The 18,617-nt window shown below is 40.0% G+C and overlaps 1 protein-coding gene across 4 annotated transcripts in view; it reads right to left on the bottom strand.

The window, feature by feature from the left end:
* The window catches only part of SWT1 (SWT1 RNA endoribonuclease homolog), a 126,405-nt gene that overhangs the window by 104,409 nt on the left and 3,379 nt on the right, over positions 1-18,617 (bottom strand). For 2 of the 4 annotated variants that reach the window (XM_004372915.2, XM_023728129.1), the window contains exons 2-4: positions 11,985-12,074; positions 7,177-7,257; positions 5,459-5,517 (exon numbers count right to left, since the gene is read on the bottom strand). In XM_004372915.2, the coding sequence (XP_004372972.1) occupies positions 5,459-5,517; positions 7,177-7,257; positions 11,985-12,065 (221 nt within the window). In that variant the 5' untranslated portion in view covers positions 12,066-12,074. Of the gene's footprint in view, positions 1-5,458; positions 5,518-7,176; positions 7,258-11,984; positions 12,075-17,495; positions 17,692-18,617 lie in introns of those variants that run through there. The other 2 variants (XM_023728127.1, XM_023728128.1) reach the window with 2 other exon arrangements.

Genomic DNA, 18,617 nt, shown 5'->3' with positions numbered 1-18,617 from the left:
GGTTGAGAAGTTAGAGGGTTGACATGTTGTGGGGTTGTTAACCAATGTCATAAAACAATATGTGTACTTCTGTTTCATGAGATACTGTTTGTTCTGTAAGCCTTCATCTGAAGTGCAATAAAAAAATAAAAATACAAAAAAAAAAAAATGTCTCTTTAAGGATGAAGGTGCACCTGACCCAAGCCATGATATGCCTTATATGCATGCGAAAGCTGGACAATGAATAAAGAAGACCAAAGAAGAATTGATGCCTTTGAACTATGGTGTTAGCGAAGAATATTGAATATACCACGGACTGCCAGAATGAACGAATTTGTCTTGGAAGAAGTATAGCCAGAATCCTCCTTAGAAGGACAGCAAAGTTTCGTCTAACATACTTTGAACTTGTTATCAGGAGGGACCAGTCCCTGGAGAAGGACATCATGCTTGGTAGAGAGTCAGCAAAAAAGAGGAAGACCCTCAACAAGATGGACTGACACAGTGGCAGCAACAATGGGCTAAAGCATAACAATGGTGCGGATGCAGGAGGGGCAGCGTTTTGTTCTGTTGTACATAAGGTTGCTATGAGTCGCAACTGACTTGACAACACATAACAACAACTAACAACAAGAGGAGGTGATAATATTTTCCTGTTTAATAAAAGTAGATATTGCTTTGTAGTCAGAAAGAAAAAAAAATTTTCAAACACAATCCATTCATTTACATCACTAAATCCACAGGTATCCTCTAAATGCCCATCACTCTGCTAGGCACTGGAGAGGCAGATATAGTCCTTAGCCCCAAATTAGCTTATGGTCCAGTAGGGGAGAAAGAGAGTAAATACATAATTTCTCAAATAATCAATTATGGAAGAACAAACTACAAACAACTCAGAATTTTTGTAGGAGTTTCACCTGAGTTATCTTCTATTTTCTTTGCTATCTCCTTACAAAAAGAACACCTACCTTTATTTATCTGTTAATAAGGAACAATACAACAAAACTTTAAATTTTAAAAGGATATTATAATTCTCCGAGCATTATCATATTTCTATTTATTTGTTCTTCACAATAGCCTTGTGCTGTATATTATGCTATCTATGCACCATAGCCTATATGGTCATAATTAATGAAAAATCACATTATAGGACCTTTTAAAGACCAACAAATTAAATCTCAAAACTACCCCTTATGAACTAGTTTAGGAGCCATGGTGGCGCAGTGGTTGAGCACTTTGACTGCTAACCAAAAGGTCTGCAGTTCGAGCCCACAGCTGCTCCGTGAGAGAAAGATGTGGCAGTCTGCTTCCATAAAGATTTCCAGGCAAACCTCAGAGACATTCTGGGTTCGGTTTCAGACCACCACAATAAAGCGAATATCAAAAAAGTGAGTCACACAAACTTTTTGGTTTCCCAGTGCATATAAAAGTTGTTTACACCATACTGTAGTCTACTAAGTGTGCAAAAAACAATGTACATACTTTAATTAAAAAATACTTCATTGCTAAAAAGTGCTAACCATCATCTGAGCTTTCAGCAAGTCATAACCTTTTTGCTGGTAGAGGGTTGCCTTCATGTTGATGGTGATCAGGGTGGTAGTTGTTAATGGTTGGGGTGGCTGTGGCAACTTCTTAAAATAAGACAACAATGAAGCTTGTTGCATCAATTGACTCTTACATGAAAGATTTCTCTGTAGCATGTAATGCTGTTTTACAGCATTTTACCCACAGTAGAACTTCTTTCAAAATTGGAGTCAATCCTCAAACTCTGCCCCTGCATTATCAGCTAAGTTTATGTAATATTCTAAATCCTTTGTCATCATTTCAACAATGTTCACAGCATCTCCACCAAGAGTAGATTCCACATCCAGAAACCACTCTTTGCTCATCCATAAGAAGCAACTCCTTATCTGTTAAAAGTTTTATCATGAGATTGCAGCAATTCAGTCACATCGTCAGGCTCCACTTCTAATTCTAGTTCTCTTGCTACTTCCACCACATCAGCAGTTACTTCCTCCACTGAAGTCTTGAACCCCTCAAAGCCATCCATGAGGGTTGGAATCAACTTCTTCCAAACTCCTTTTGACCTCTTCCCATAAATCACAAATGTTCTTAATGGCGTCTAGAATGGGGAATCCTTTCCAGAAGGTTTTCAGTTAACTTTGCCCAGATCCATCAAAGGAATCACTGTCTATGGCAGCTAAAGCCTTATGAAATGTCTTTCTTAAAAAATGAGACTTGAAAGTCAAAATTATAGAATAGCTGTTGTGTTAGTAGGCACAAAAACAACATTAATCTTGTACATCTCCATCAGAGCTCTTGGGTGACCAGGTGCATTGTCAATGAGCAATAATATTTTGAAAAGAATCTTTTTTTCTGAGCATTAGGACTCAACAGAGGGCTTAAAATATTCAGTACACCAGGTTGTACACAGATGTGGTGTCATCCAGGCTCTCTTGTTACATTTATAGAGCACAGGCAGAGCAGATTTGGCGTAATTCTTAAGGGCCCTAGGGGTTTTCAGAATGGTAAATGAGCATTGGCTTCAACTTAAGTCACCTGCTGCATTAGCCCTTAACAAGGGAGTCACCCTGTCCTTTGAAGGCAGGCATTGACTTCTCCTCTCTAGCTATGAAAGTCTTAGATGGTATATTCTTCCAGTATAAGGATGTTTCCTCTACATTGAAAATGTGTTGTTTAGTGTAGTCACCTTCATCAATTATCTCAGCTAGACCTTCCGGATAACTTGGTGCAGCTTCTACATTAGCACTTGCTGCTTCACCTTTCACTTTGATGTTATGGAGATGGCTTAAACTTCATGAACCAACCTCTGCTAGCTTCAACCTTTTCTTCTGGAGCTACTTCACCTCTCTCAACCATCACAGAATTGAAGAGAGTTAGGACCTTGCTCTGGATTAGGCTTTGGCTTAAGGGACTGTGGTGGCTGGTTTGATCTTCTATACAGACCACTAAAACTTTCTCCATATCAGCAATAAGGCTGTTTCACTTATCATTCATGTGTTCCCTTTTAATTTCCTTCAAGAAATTTTCCTTCGCATTCACAATTCGGCTGTTTGGCGCAAGAGGTCTAGCTTTCAGGGTGTCTTGGCTTTCAAGATTACTTCTTCACTAAGCTTAACCATTTCTAGCTTTTGATTTAAAATGAGAGACATGCGATGTTTCCTTTCACTTGAACACTTACAGGCCATTGTAGGGTTATGAACTGGTCTAATTTCAATATTGTCATGTCTCAGGGAATACGGAGGCCTAAGTAGAGGCAGAGAGACGGGGAAGGGTCAGTCAGTGGAGCATCAGAATACACACAACATTTATTAGGTTCACCATCTTATATGGGCGTAGTTAGTGGCACCTCAAAACAATTACAATAGTAACATTAAAGATCACTGATCACAGATCACCATAACAGATATAACAATGAAAAAGTTTGAAATACTGCTAGAATTACCAAAATGTGACAGAGCCATGAAGTGAGCACATGCTGTTGGAAAAATGGCTCTAATAGACTTGCTTGATGCAGGGTTGCCACAAACATTCAATTTGTAAAAAACACAGTATCTGTGAAGCGCAGTAAAACAAGGTATGTGTGTACAGCCTTAGAAACCCTATGTGGGCAGTTCCACTCTGTCCTATAGGGTCACTATGAGTCAGAATCAATTTAACAGCTATGGATTATGAACTAGTTTTCCCAAATGCTGTATTAAGATAATGCAGCTTTATATTTGCTTCTGAAAATATTAAATTCTGCAGTTTTAGATATTAAGTTAGACATACAGCAAACAGTTCATTTTTATGAATGACTTAGTGTTAAAATCAATATTCAGCTGAAGCTGAAGATCACCATCCTAGATCAAATTCCTGGAATATAACAATAAATGTAAAATTTAATTAAAAATTTCATTATCATTAGGTTATTCAACAATTTAGTAACGAACATTTTAAAATATGACAGTGTAGGAACAATAATTTCTTAACATATCAGCTGCTAGATTGCTGTATCGGTCATCATAACCCATATTTAGGGTACTAAATTAGACACTGACCTACAACTTAGATCAATAGAAGAAAAAGGCATTGTTTGGCTAATTCTGACAATACTGGGCAGTGCTGATGGCAACACTATCATCTCTCTAATAGTCACTGAAGAAAAAATGTATTTTCTCTTCAACTCCTGGTCTTAAAGATTTGATCAATGGTGATGGTGCACTATTACTGAAAAAATCCCAAACGGAAACTGTACACTGTTTGAAGAAATGCTTTCTAAATTTTCAGAAGCAGGTTTTGAATACTGAAGCCAAGTTGAACTTCAGTGCATCCTTGAATAACTTAAATCCTACTCTCAAAAGAATTCAACATTATTTCTTCTTCCTCCCCAAGACTATGTGGGCAAGTCTCAGGGAATTGTAAATAGACCAGAAGTCTGTTTACACATCACCCTCTTCCATATGAATGGAAGATCAAAGGATAGAAAATGTGCTCTTAAACAAAAGGTAACCAGTGAAAAGCCAAGCAACGTTTTGGAACTTAAAAAAAAAGATACCAGGGCAAAAGGCATTAAAAATCTGGTTTGAAATATTTATAATGCGTTAAATCAACATAACACGAAACTTGTCACAGAATCTACTTCAACAGATAATGATGTAAAAGCAATGAATCCTGCAACAACAACAATAATTTAAAAAAAAAAACAAAAAACAGGAGATGATTCAGAATCAAAACTGAAGAAAATTTAGAGGCAAGATGATTTTTTTTTTGGTTTTGGTTTTTTAACAGACAATAATTTGGCTTGTTTGGAAAGCAGAACTTTTATTTATAGATTTAATGCCATTTTAACTGTCTTCCCATAATCCCTATTTTCAAAGAAACCTTGATCTTTCCAACTATACTGTTGTCCAGCATTATACTTTTTAGGAATCTAATTTACCCTCATTAGTGGCAAGGAATTCCTTCATCACACAGTTCTCTGAAATTTTATGTAAAATATGCAGAAATCAAAGAAAAATAATTTTCATTATTTCTCAAGTTCTCTAGTTGTAGCCACCTCCTGGTTGATTAACACAGTTTTAGAACTCTAGCAATTCAATGAGCTACATATTCTTGTTACAGGTACTGGGGAAACATAATTTATCCAAAATTTCTAAATTAGTTCCATAACTCTCCCATCAGCATATGTAATGACATTATATATCTTCTAATGATGTGCCAAAGTCAAATAAAAATCTACATTTTATTTGAAAATGTCATTTATACAGCATAAAAAGTTTTGATACACTTTTACTTAATACTTTTTCTTAAATTTATAGCAATATTAGAAAATTAAATAATCATAATCAACATTATAGCTAGAGTATCTGCATACAAAACAGTACTAACCTTAGTAAATAAAGGATTTTCCAAATCTAAATACTTCGTCTCAAATTCTAAGCCATAAAATCAAAAGATACTGAGGAAAAGGGAAATTTACCTTTTGAGTTCTTGTCTTCTTTTTGTATTACAGTATAGAATATCTGTATGATCTGATTTCTGAAAGAAAAAATGTATCATTTATAATACAGATTGTACACTGGTACTGTGGGTGCAGGTAAGGAGATTTGGAGACCATATTTTTTCCCGTACTTATGTGTTAGCAAATAGGCTCAACATAATTTACTTAATCCTCCCAATAATCTTGTGAGACAGATATTTTTTATATCTGTATTTTGCAGATATATAAAGCACCTAAGGCTCAAACAGAGCTAAGTATCTTGCTCAATGTCACAGAGTTAGTCAGTAGCAGTACCATAATTTGAAACTAGATCTGCCTGACTCTCTCTACTCTACATCTTGTCTCTCTGTATACTCTGGGGATACAGGACTAGGCTCAAGAAAGATGACAGAAATAAGATACAGTCCCTGTCCTAAAGAGCTTATAGTAAGGTAAAAGGATAAGGAAGGGAAAAGGAAAAGTTTATGTACAAATAATCATCCTATCATAAGGATATGACTAAGTGTCAAAGAGGAAGAAAAGACAGTAAGTGCTAAAGGAGTTCAAAAATATCAAACACCAAAAGATGGAAGGTTCCCAGGGAAAAAAAGGTGGGCAAAATACATGTCAATGATTGAAAGATGGGTAAAAGAGAAAGGCATTCTAAGAAGCTGGAGACGACTGGTATAAATTCAGCAGAGAGAAAATAAACCAGCCTAGCTAGACACAGAGGAACTCTTTCAAAGAAGAAGAAATTAAAAAAAAGGAAAGTTAAGGTATGACCAAATTTAAGAGGGTCCTGAATGACAAACTAAAAAGTGAGTGAAGGTTTTACAGAAAAGATATAATAAAATCAACGTTTTAAGGAGGTTAATACAGCAACAATGAGCCCTGGTGGTTCAGTGGTAGGCTGCTAACTGAAAGGTTGGCAGTTCAAACCCACCAGCTGCTCGGCAGGAGAAAGATGTTGCAGTCTGCTTCCCTAAAGATTTATAGCCTTGGAAACCTTATGGGACAGTTCTATTCCAACGTATAGGGTCACTACGAGTTGGAATAGACTCCCCAACAACAGGTTTGGTCTGGTTTAACACAGCAACAAGAAAGTGGAAACAGTTTACATGAAAACAAACAAAAGTAAGTTTGTAAAAATGCTAGGTAGCTATCCTGAATATACACTTCAGTTTGAATGTGGCAAGTACTTCACCATTCACCAGGGTACTAGTTAATGTGTTTATCTGTTGCTACTGTTTCCAATTATTTGTATGAGAATGGAAAGAACTCTGGACTTGGCTCTGTTGCTGTATGCAATTTTGTGTCCTTGGAAAAGTCACTTAATTTCCTGGGTCTCAATTTCCAAATCTAAAAATGTAAACAATATATCTGTCTTGGCTACCTCGAAAGGAGATTATAAAGAATCAAATACAGCTATATAAAATTTAAAAATGTCTCCATTTATATCCATTGTTGTCTCCTCCCACATGGCAGAGTCTATTAGAACATGAAAGAAAGAACTTGATAAATGCTTTTTATAAGTATAGGAAAAAAAATCAAACATTGGTTTTCTTTCTACTGGCTATTAAAAAGTAAGTACAAATAACACAAGGAAACAATTAATGGAAAAGTACTGGGAGGAAATTTATATTATAAAGCCCTTCACTGCATATTAAAACTTTAATACAAACCATTTTTAGAATTAGTTATGGTATCTAAACACTCACCAGTTTTCTCTTCTCTGAAGAAACTGATCTTATAGAGTAAGCTGAATTAGCAGAACTTGAAGTTTTTTTCTCTTTCTTATCCTAAGAATGTCATTTGGGAAAAAACAAACAAGAAAAGCATAGTATAAAATAACATTATTTCATCATTATCATTATAAATCAACATTCCTTCTATATTCAATAATAAACTTCAGAGGGGAACAATTCTAAAGACACACAAACTTTGGCATGAGGAAGGGAGACTCAACTAGAAATTAGGAGACCTAGATGCTCTTGAATCTAGAGATGACGTGGAAACAGGTGTTACAGAGGAGGCCAGCTAACAACTCAGATAAGAGCACTGTGATGTAGCATTGTCATGGTGGGATTCAGTCTTCAACAAAGCTGTTATAAATTGAATTATGTCCCCCAAAAAAGTTTGCTGAATTCTTAACCCCTGGTACCTGTGAAAATGATCTCGTTTAGAAATGAAATCTATGAAGATGTTATCAGTTAAATTTACATGAGGAATTTAACTGGTAGCACAGTGGTTAGGCACCCAGCTGCTAACCAAAAGGTTGGCAGTTCAAACCCACCAGCCACTCCACGGGAGAAAGATGTGGCAATCTACCTCTGTAAAGATTACAGCCTTGGAAACCCCATGGGGCAGTTCTACTCTGTCCTCTAGAATAGCTAGGAGTCAGAATCTACTCAATGGGTTTTTGGATACTGGAATAGGGTGGGTCCAAATCCAACTGGAGTGTTGTCCTATAAAAGAGGAGAACAGACACAGGGAACAGAGGAAAGTTGGCCATGTGAAGATGTATCTACACTTCACGTTACACCTAGGGCTACCAGAAGCTGGAAAAGCAAGAAAGGATCTTCACCTAGAGCACACAGAGAAATGGTTCTATCAATATCCTGAATTCAGACTACTAACCTCCAGAGCTGTGAGACAATAAATGTATGTTGCCTTAAGCCACCCAATTTGTGGTACTTTGTTACAGCAGCCGTAATACAAAAGCAAAACCATATATCCTGTTATTTTTTAGTGAATTCTCAATTCAGTAAGTCCAAGGCAGTTTAGGAGCCCTGGTGGTACAACGGTTAAGTGCTCAGGGGCTAAACGAAAATTGGCAGTTCAGACTCACCCAGCGGCTCTGCAGGAGAACAGACTTGGCGATCTGCACCCATAAAGATTACAGCCTAGGAAACACTAAGGCGCAGTTCTACTGTCATATAGGGTCACTATGAGTTGGAATCAGCTCAATGTCACACAACAATAGGGTGGTCTACTCAAACTAACCATTCATTCAACAAACATTTTAAGTGTCTATCCCGTACTAAAAACATTCTAGGCAGTGGGGACAGAATATAATGAAAAAAACAATAAAAGTCCCCACCCTCATGGAGGTTAAAGTCTAGCGCAGGAATTTATAAATAAACAAGTACAGTATATTTACACAAATAGTGCGGGCCTTCTATGCTTGTTTGCCAGCGACGCCCTCTCCCCAGAGGTATTTTCGTAAGGCATGCTATGCTAATTTTTTTTTTTTTTTAACAGCAACATGTGAAATAAATTGGCATAGCGGTGCTTATGAAAATATCTCACAGAGGGGAGCGCATAGCTGGCAAACAAATGTAGAAGGTGTATTATCTGTGCAAAAATACAGTAATACATTTAGTATGTCAGATGATGCTATAGAAAAAATTGAAGCAGAGAAAATGAACAGGAAGTGCTGGAAATTGGGGGCAGTAGGAGTTGTAACTATAAATATAAAAGTCCTCACTGACAAGTTGACACATAAATGGAGACCTGTGGTGAAATGAGTTCATTTATGTGGCCTTTTGCCTTGGTCCTTTGGAAAAACAGCTTGAGAGATTTTCCCTCTAAGACCTGAGGAGTTACCTTTGTCCCAGTTTTCTACTTTAGAGGGTTTGTTATTTTTGTCCAGATTGAGTGACACTTCCTGGGAAAGCTGTAAAAGACTTGGTTTTTATACTTTCTGTCTAGGCCTGGGCTGTACCCTACCCTGTGACTGGTATGCACCTTGCAGGGATTGGTCAACAGATTATGCAAATGAGGTGACTATAGCCTACTATGAAAATGCAGTGTCTGTGGCCTACCAAGACAGAAATGGTCAGTTTGTGGCCCTGCTGGGAGGGGCCTGCCTTGAAATTGACAAGGAGTTGCCAGAAAGGTTTTGCAGACAAAAAGAAGCAGGAAAAGAAGCCACAGCACAGAAGCAGAAGGAAGAGTGAGGAGACAAGGAACCTCCTAAAAGAACTGTAACATGGGTCAAGGACAGTAACACTGAAGACAGCAAGAGGCCCAGAAAGGGCCTAGCACCAGAGCCAGTGGCAACAGGCCTGGAAGGGGCCCTGCAACAGAGTTGGTGGTGACAGATGACAGGACCAAGAGGAACCTGTCCTGAGGGGGCAGAGAGGAGCCTGTCCTCAGGGGCCAAGAGGAGGCCTGCACAGCCAAGAGAAGCTGAAAGAGCTGTCCTGCACTGAAGAAGGGAGAGGTGTGCTCTCCACTTTGGGGGAGCCTTCCAGATTTTGCCTAAATGTTTCCTGATCCTGATCCTGAGCTGTAGCCTGTTGATCCCGAGTTGTACCCTGTTGCTTCCTTAATAAACCACTTAACTATAAGTATGGTCTGTGAGTTCTGTGTGGCCACTGCAACAGCTTATTAAACCCAGAGAAGAAAGTGTTGTGGGAGGGACGGCTGGTGTCAGAATTGGTAAAAAGTCTGGAGAGTGGAGGAGTTATGTCTGACTTCCACCTCACAGGGATCAGCCTTAGGCTGATCTTGATTCACATATCCCCCCTGAAATTAGGTTCTTACAGTACTACTCCCACCATTTTACAGGACCTAAATGAAGTGAAAAAACAAACCATACAAGTATCTAGAGAGGAAAAGAGTTTTCATTTCAAAGAGAACAACAGCAAGGGCAAAGCCCGAGTCAGAAATGTGCCTGGACACTTGAAAGGTTAAAGAAGATGAGGAAAAACCAACTAAAGACACTGAGAAGGAATTGCCAGTAAGGCAGGAGGAAAATCAGGAGAATATGGTATCTTAAAATGTGTCATGGATTGAACTGTGTCCCTCAGAAATATGTGTCAACTTGGTTAGGCCATGATTCCCAGTACTGCGTGGCTGTCTTCCATTTTGTGATTGATATAATTCTGCCTATGTGTTGTAAATCCTAATCTCTGCCTGTGGTTAATGAGATAAGATTAGATTATATTAAAGAGGAAGAGGATTAGGGTGGGATGTAACACCCTTGCTCAGGTCACATCCCTGATCCAATGTAAAGGGAGTTTGCCTGGGGTGTGGCCTCTACCACCTTTTATCTTACAAGAGATTAAAGGAAAGGGAAGCGAGCAGAAGTTGGGGACCTCATACCACCAAGAAAGCAGCACCGGGAACAGAGCATGTCCTTTGGATGTGGGGTAGCTATGCCTGAGAAACTCCTCAACCAGGGGAAGATTGATGACAAAGACCTTCCTCCAGAGCTGACAGAGAGAGAAAGCCTTCCCCTGCAGCTTAAATTTGGACTTGTAGCCTACTAGACTGTGAGATAATAAATTTCTCTTGTTAAAGTCATCTACTTGTGGTATTTCTGTTATAGCAGCACTTAATAACTAAGAGAAAAGGTAAATGAAGAAAATGTTTCAAAGAGGAGTAATCTGCTATGTCAAATACTGCTGACAGGTCAAGTCAGATGAGGTCTGAGAATTAACGACTGGATTTAGCAATATGGAAATCATTGCTGACCTTGATAAGAATTATATATAGTGGAGTGGACAGAAAGAAAAGGTCTGATTAGAGTAGGTTTAGGAAAGAATGGGAGAACTGCAAAGAGCACATCAATTATTAGTGTCAAATGAGGGATACAAATGAAGGATACCAGAGCACTGGGTGGCCACGCTGCAGGGTTCCCTTTCCAATTATCACTATAACTATGCCTGGGAGGCGAAATTAGTAATCAGAAGGTTAGTAAGTAAGCAAGAAATAAAGGCCAAAAAGTCTAATGATCTCTGGAATACTTTATCTATGCCACAAAAAAGCTTTATGAACTAACCCCCTAACACAGAAATCACTAGTGAGTATTCACATTTTTAGAGTTAGTATCTCATCTTGGACGGTAATATAGCATGAACACTGTCTAATTCTGATGATGAACTATGCAGACTATTCAGAAGGTTTCTAATATAACTGATTACAGAGTTTTCTGTTTATTAGGTTATGTTACATCAATTGCATTGCAGCCTTGCTACCTGGACACAAAATCGAGCTCAATTAATGAAATATCCTAAATCTCCTCTACTGAAACACTTCTTAAGTCTGTTTGCTGAAAGCGACAGAGAAAGGAACATGGTGAACGTGCCTTCCCTACTCCTAACTTCCCTCCCATAGGGATAGCCATTCTGATCAATGAAAGCACAATCCTATCCATCAGCTGGGGCAAGGGGAGGTGAACACTGAGATAAGGTGGAAAATGGTCTAATGATGAGTTATTTCTATGAATGGGAGAATTTGGGGGCTTAGAATTGAAGCTGGGAAAGCCTAGGCAAATTATTTAACTCTCTAAGCCTTTGTCTACGAAAGTGGGATAATAGTACCTACCTCATAGAGTTGTGAGAGAATAAATAAAATAATGCAAGTAAAGAATGGGGAAACAACTGATTTTTTCTAGGCCAGATGGGCAAAACAAAGTATTTATGTGTTGTTTAAAAACTGAGGGTTTTTTTCAATTATTATTATAAAAAAATCAACTGTAAAAAAACGAATCTTTAGGTCAGTAAATCAAAATTCTTACTTCTTCCTCAAAGTTAGGTGATGAGGTGGTGCCTTTTCTCCGAGACTTCTCCTTTTTCCCACAAGACTCTTTGTTGGACATTTTTAAAAGCTAAAAGAAACATTAAAATACATTATAACCTATCCTTCTTTCAGCTATATAAATATTAGCATGTTACAAAATGATTTCCATTTTCTAAGCATTCCCAAGATTATAGGCTTCTCTCATTGTTTTTCTTTTTTTCTTCATTTGTAGTCTCTCTTGTAATGATCGGAGGCATCCTCGTGGTGCAGTGGTTAAAGCGCTCAGCTGCAAACCATAATGTCAGCAGTTCGAACCTACTAGCCGCTCAAAGGGAGAAAGATGTGACAGTCTGCTCCCGTAAATATTTATAGTCTTGGAAATCCTATGGGGCAGTTCTACTCCATCCTATAGGGTCCCTGGGAGTCGGGATCAACTTCAAGGCAGTGGGTTTGGTTTGGTTTGGTTATAATGATCTGTCCTCTCCTTCAGCTTTATCAATTACCTTTTCAGGAATGATTTCCAAAACTATGTCTTTAGCCCTGACTTCTCTCTCAAGCATCAGATCATCATTTTCCACTAACTGCAGGACTGCTATATTTTATCCTGCCTACACCTCAAAACCAATTAATCATAAATCTTCATTTTCCCCACATACCCTGTCACTCACTAACTAAGTGAGACACTGGGCAAATCACATACATTTTTTTGAGCCCTAGTTTCCTTATTTGTAAAGTAGAGATATTAACCCATCCCAGAGCGCTTTTGGAAACCCTGGTGGTGTAGTGGTTAAGAGCTATGGCTACTAACCAAAAGGTCGGCAGTTCAAATCCACCGGGTGCTCCTTGGAAACCCTATGGGGCAGTTCTACTCTGTCCTATAGGGTCTCTATGAGTCAGAATCAACTCAAAGGCAATGAGTTTGGTCTTTTGGTTTGGACACAAGTCTATTGTTAGATATATGAATTACAAATACCCTCTCCCAATCTGGCAGTCTGCTTCCACAGAGATTTACAGCCTTGGAAACCCTATGGGGTCACTATGAATTGGAACTGACGCAATGGCAGTGAGTTTAGAGGGCTTTTGAGGGACTTGAATGAAGCAATGGAAGTAAAAAGTACCTTGCACAGTATAGTACACCAAACCAAACACACCGCCGTCGAGTCGATTCCAACTCCTGGTGACCACATAGGACAGAGTGGAACTGCCCCATAGGGTTTCCAAGGAGTGCCTAGTGGATTCGAATTGCCAATCTTTTGGTTAGCAGTCAAACTCTTAACCACTACACCACCAGGGTTTCACAACGGGGTCTAAATAAAATGTATTGAATATAAAAATGACTTCCCTACTTAAAACTATTTGATGGTTCTATATGTGGAAGGAGTAGCTTGGAAAAAAAGAAGGCAGGAGCCAGACTGGGTAAGTAACAGCCAACATAACGCTAATTTCCAAAATGTGAAGAGAACTCATATGCCCATTTCATCATTCTGACACTAGCCATCCACTTGGCACTCTTTCTCTCTCTGTCCCTAACCACCCAGAGTTGGGTCTTCACAAGTTAGGACTCTGTTCTTCCAGCCTCTGCCAAATACACAAATGCTAGGCTCTCTGCTGGCTCTCACTGCCCCTGGTGGATTTGATAATTCGTTAGAATGACTCACAGAACTCACGGAAATTATTAGGTATGCTTATAGTTACCCATTTATTATAAACGGAAAGGATACAAGCATACAGACACATCAGGCAAGGTCTGGGAGAAGTCTTAGCGTGAGACTTCCATTGTCCCTGGGAGCGTGCCACTCCCTCTCCTGTGAATGTTCTCCCCAAGCCCGGAAACCCCAAAGAGAGCTCTGAAGTCCAGAGTTCCCTCGTCATTAGGACCTCAATGAATATACATGACTTGTACCTTAATGTATTAATCCAATACTGAATATGCATCATGACCCTTCCCTTCCTGAAGGTGTGGGGCCTGTGTAGCCCCTACTTGCCTGGCTATTTTGGAAAGACAAAGAGCTCCTTAATTGCTCAGGCTATTTCCAGAAAACAGAGACAAAAAGCCAAATTAGTTCTTTGTCCCACATAGATCATTATAAAATAAGCTAAGCAGACAAGATGTCCCTCTGTCATGGAACTTATTTTTAGTAGGGGAGAGAAAATTTTAAAGACAAATAAACAAAACAAACAAACATAACGACAAAAATAAGCAGGGTGCCTCACCAGAGAATAACAAGGGGTGTTGGAACGGCGATGGTAGCCAACTGCATAACTCTTACAGAGAAGTGGGGCCAAGGAGGGTCACTCCGAGGAGACGACCCAGGTTTCAGTCCCAGGAGTTTATTTATAGTCAATACAGCAAATAGTGAAGCAAACACAGAACAATGGGCTTTGGGTGAATAACAATAAGTTTCGGGCAAGGGAGAACAGGTTTCAGGTAAACAAGTCAATTAGTAAAGGAACAGTAGGTTTTGGGGAAACAGGTCGTGCCTAATCTCTTTCTCATCCCTGACAAGTCTCAAGACATTGTTTGCAGCATATGGGCCCTTGAGGGGCTGAAGTTTGCATCCATATTTCAATGGCACATATCCCCACAAAGGGGAATTTACCTTAGAAAAGGTAATCAGGAAAGAGTTCTCTAAGAATATATAAACGAGATTTCAAGTACAGGAGACAGTATGCACAAAGGCCCTGAGGTAAGACAATGGTTGGCATATTCTTAGGAACTGGGAAAAGACCAAGATGACAACCATATGGTAAGCATAAGATGGGGCATAAGACAGAAAAGTAGGCAGGGGCCTAATCACACAAGGTCCTGCAACTGTCTCCAGTACATATCCCAACCACTATCTCCTCACCCATTCCCACACTGCTGCAAATTATTTTCCTAAAATTCAAGTCTGATCATGCCACACATGCCTCCCCATTTCCCACCCCTAAACACAAACATTTGTTGACCAAATCTCTGGAACGGATTCAAGTTTCTTCGCAACCTAGCCCCAACTTACCAACTTACCTCCTCTTGCCTCACTTCCCACTACTTCCTCCCAACAAGAAATGCTGCAACCACACTTAAAGTTGCACTTCCCTGAACACATTCTCATCACATCTCTTCAACTCTGCAAGCAATGACATCTGCCCTTTCTCTCCCTGGAGAAAGCCTCTTCATTCACTAAGACCTGGCTCAAATCTCAGTGAAGCTCTCCCTGATACTAACAATATATCAGTAATTCTAACATGCATTCTCAGAGCGCTTATCCCTGTATTATACAGGCTTACACGTTGTCTTTCTCACTAGACACTGAGCTCCTTGAAGACTACGCCATATTAATATTTTAGTACCAAACCAAACCAAACCTGTTACCGTCAAGTCGATTCTAACTCATAAAGACCCTTAGGACAGAGAAGAACTGCCCCACAGGGTTTCCAAAGAGTGGATGGTGGATTCACTGCCGACCTTTTGGTTAGCAGCCAAATGCTTAACCACTGCGCCACCAAGTGCTCATAAATGCCTGACGAGTGAATGAATGAGTGAATTCTTCTGTAGCTCCTAATTCACTCTTTCATTCTGAACCACTTTCAACTCTTGCCCATCCCAGTTTCTCTGTCCACTTCCCATCCCCGTCCAACTTGTCAGCCCTGCTCTGGATCAAGTCAATACTGTTAGCTACCGACAAGGAAAACGATAAGAAAAAAACAGCCATAGCCTATGGTCATAAATAGGTTCAAGTTAGTGTACCAGCAGTATCCTTGTCAGTGACGGAAGCCAGAGACTGGAAACATAACCAGGTCTGTTGAGGGGAGAAAGATGAAAAAGGGGTCTAGAAGCAAGAGTCCAGTGCTAGCAGTGACACACTGGGTCTGTGAACATAACAAAGACTAGAAACCAAGCAATTCCAATTACTCCTGGTCAAAGATGATCAAAAAAAGTGAAATTCTATAGAAGAATGACCGATTAAACTTGAGTTAGAAGTTAAAATTGGAACCATTATTCCCTGCCGAGTATAAAGAATGTGACCCAGCTGGAGCTGGACACACAAGGACTGTCGCAGCGGCGGCGAATGTCGGGGCGGCGGAGACAATAACCGATTCCACAACTCTTACAGAGAAGTGGGGCCAGGAGGGTCACTCTGAGGAGTCGAATCCCGGCTCCAGTCCCAGGAGTTTATTTATAGTCAATACAGCAAGCAGTGAAGCAAATAACAGAACAATGGGCTTTGGGTGAGTAACAAGTTTCGGGCAAGGGAGAAGGAATTCAGGTAAACAAGCCAATCAGTAACAGGACAATAGGTATGGGAAAACAAGTCGTGCCTAATCTCTTTTTTATCGCTGACAAGTCTCCAACATGTGGTATACAGCATAGAGGCCTGTGGGGGCTGCAGTTGTCAATAGTGCAGCCATGTTTAAATGGCATATATCCCCACGTTTCCCCCCTTTTGTTTAGTTAATGGAATAAGAATCAAGAGGATTTTCACTGGTCCAACAAATGCCCGTTAGGATAAAGTAAAATTTTCTGTACCAGATAAAATCCAAGATTATCTCAGCTATTGTCTCCTCACCTCAGGGCCTGGCATCTTAGTGAGTCCTTGTGAGCCCAGCTACAGCTGGGGCACACTTCATATGTTTAAGGAGGAGAAGTAGCATAGCTATGAGTAACACCTGGACTTAGTCGCCTAGATGGCGGCTATGGCAAGCTCTTTAAACTCACGGTGCTGGTTTTCCACCGGATACCATCTGGTTCTTCACCAGGTTATTACTTAATGCCTGGGCTTAAGTCTCCTAGATGGCAGCCGTAGCAGGCTCTTTAAACTCACGGTGTTGGTTTTCCACTGGATACCATCTGGTTCTTCACCAGGTTACTAAGTAAGAGCGATGCTCTTATCAATTGCATAGCCGGAGTGAGCGGACTCAATGTGCCTTTCAGGTGTGTAAGACAATACAGGATGATCTTATGAGGATAATATAATCCTCTGCACTAGTAATATCCTGATTGTTGGACCCATGGGTTTCCTCTGACTCTCATTTTGTCAGGTAAACACTAACTTTTAACATCCACTGAAATTATTATTCTTAAAGGGTTGAAGATTTATAAAGGCTCAAAGATTCATTAACAATCAAACAAGCAATGATTTACACAGCTTTACTATTACTTGGAAGGGAATCACTAAGAAGGGCAATTTATACATCATAACACATTTAACAATCAAACAAACACTGATTTACACAAATTTACTATCAGTTGGAAAGGAATCATCTAACTCAGCAATCTATCTATACAGAAGCATCTAACTAGGAGAAGCAGAAAATATAGAGGAGTTTACACATAACAAATTTTCATTGGGAACTTACTGATTAACAAATTACCGATTAACAAGATAATATAGGATGACTATTGAGGATTGATTATCACGAGGGAAACCACAGCTAGAAACAGCTTTTCAGGTGTAAGTGGGGCACCTGCAGTTGAGAGGATATGCTCAGCTTCGGAGGAGAGGGCTTTCAGACCTCCCCATGTTACCGGTATTGCAGAGTTTTGTTGGTCATTCTCCTTCCCCAGGGGAGGGGGTGATGGTGTCAGCTGTGGCTCTAGAGTCGGATCAGATGGCAGCTCCGACAGCCGCAGCAGGGGCGGTGGCGGCGGTTCCCAGCGGAAGGGTGGTGGCTGTCGCTGGGTCATGATATGGTTTTGCTAATTGGGCGGGAATCCAAAGTGGACCTGTGGGAGACAAAACAGCCGCATACCCTCGCCCCCAGGTTAATAATTCCACAGGTCCTTGCCAGACAGAGGGATTTTGAGGCTCTTTCTAGAGGACCTGTGGGCGAGGTCAGGTGTCAGGGGGGATAAAATGTCATTCTGCAGGGGTACGACCATCTTTGGCAACCAATAAAAAGTTAAAAGTAAAGAGAGCTTTGGCAAGTCTTTCATTCTGGTCACGTACTCTAGACCCGTCATCTCCCCCCTTTGGTTTATTTAAGAGCTGTTTGAGAGTATGATGGGCACGTTTAATTATGGCTTGACCTTGAGGGTTATAAGGAATGCCAGTGGTATGAAGAATATTCTAAGTGGCACAAAATTGTTGAAATTTAGCAGAAGTATGTGCAGGACCATTATCAGTTTTAAGAGCTTGTGGACATCCCATAGTTGCAATGGCTTGGGTGAAATGATGACAGGCATGAGCAGAATGTTCCCTAGAAAGGGCTGTGGCATAAAGAAACCCAGAATATGTATCTATGGATACATGGAGATATTTAAGTTTCCCAAAGGGAGGATAGTGTGTTACATCCATTTGCCACAACTGATTGGCTACTAGACCACATGGGTTAACGCCAGCAGCAAAGGACGTGGGAGAAAAGCGTCGGCAGTCACGACAGGTGCGAACAATATGTTGTGCTTCAGTAAGGGAGGCAGAAAATTGTTTTTGAAGTCCACGTGCATTTTGATGAAAGAAATTATGAGAAGTTCGTGCATTAGAAAAGGCAGAGCCAGCAAGTAAATCGGCGCGAGAACTGCCATCAGAAAGAGTACCCGGCAAGGGTGTATGGGAGCGCACATGTACCACAAAAAAGGGAGAATTACAGCTATTAAGCAGGGTTTGGAGCCTTTTAAATAAATAACTCATAATCGGGACTAAATCGAAGA

Source organism: Trichechus manatus, unplaced genomic scaffold (genome assembly GCF_000243295.1).
Source record: "Trichechus manatus latirostris isolate Lorelei unplaced genomic scaffold, TriManLat1.0 scaffold00021, whole genome shotgun sequence".
NCBI lineage: Eukaryota > Metazoa > Chordata > Mammalia > Sirenia > Trichechidae > Trichechus > Trichechus manatus.
The sequence above is the reverse complement of the archived record's forward strand: the minus strand, read 5'-3'. Positions and strand labels throughout refer to the sequence as shown.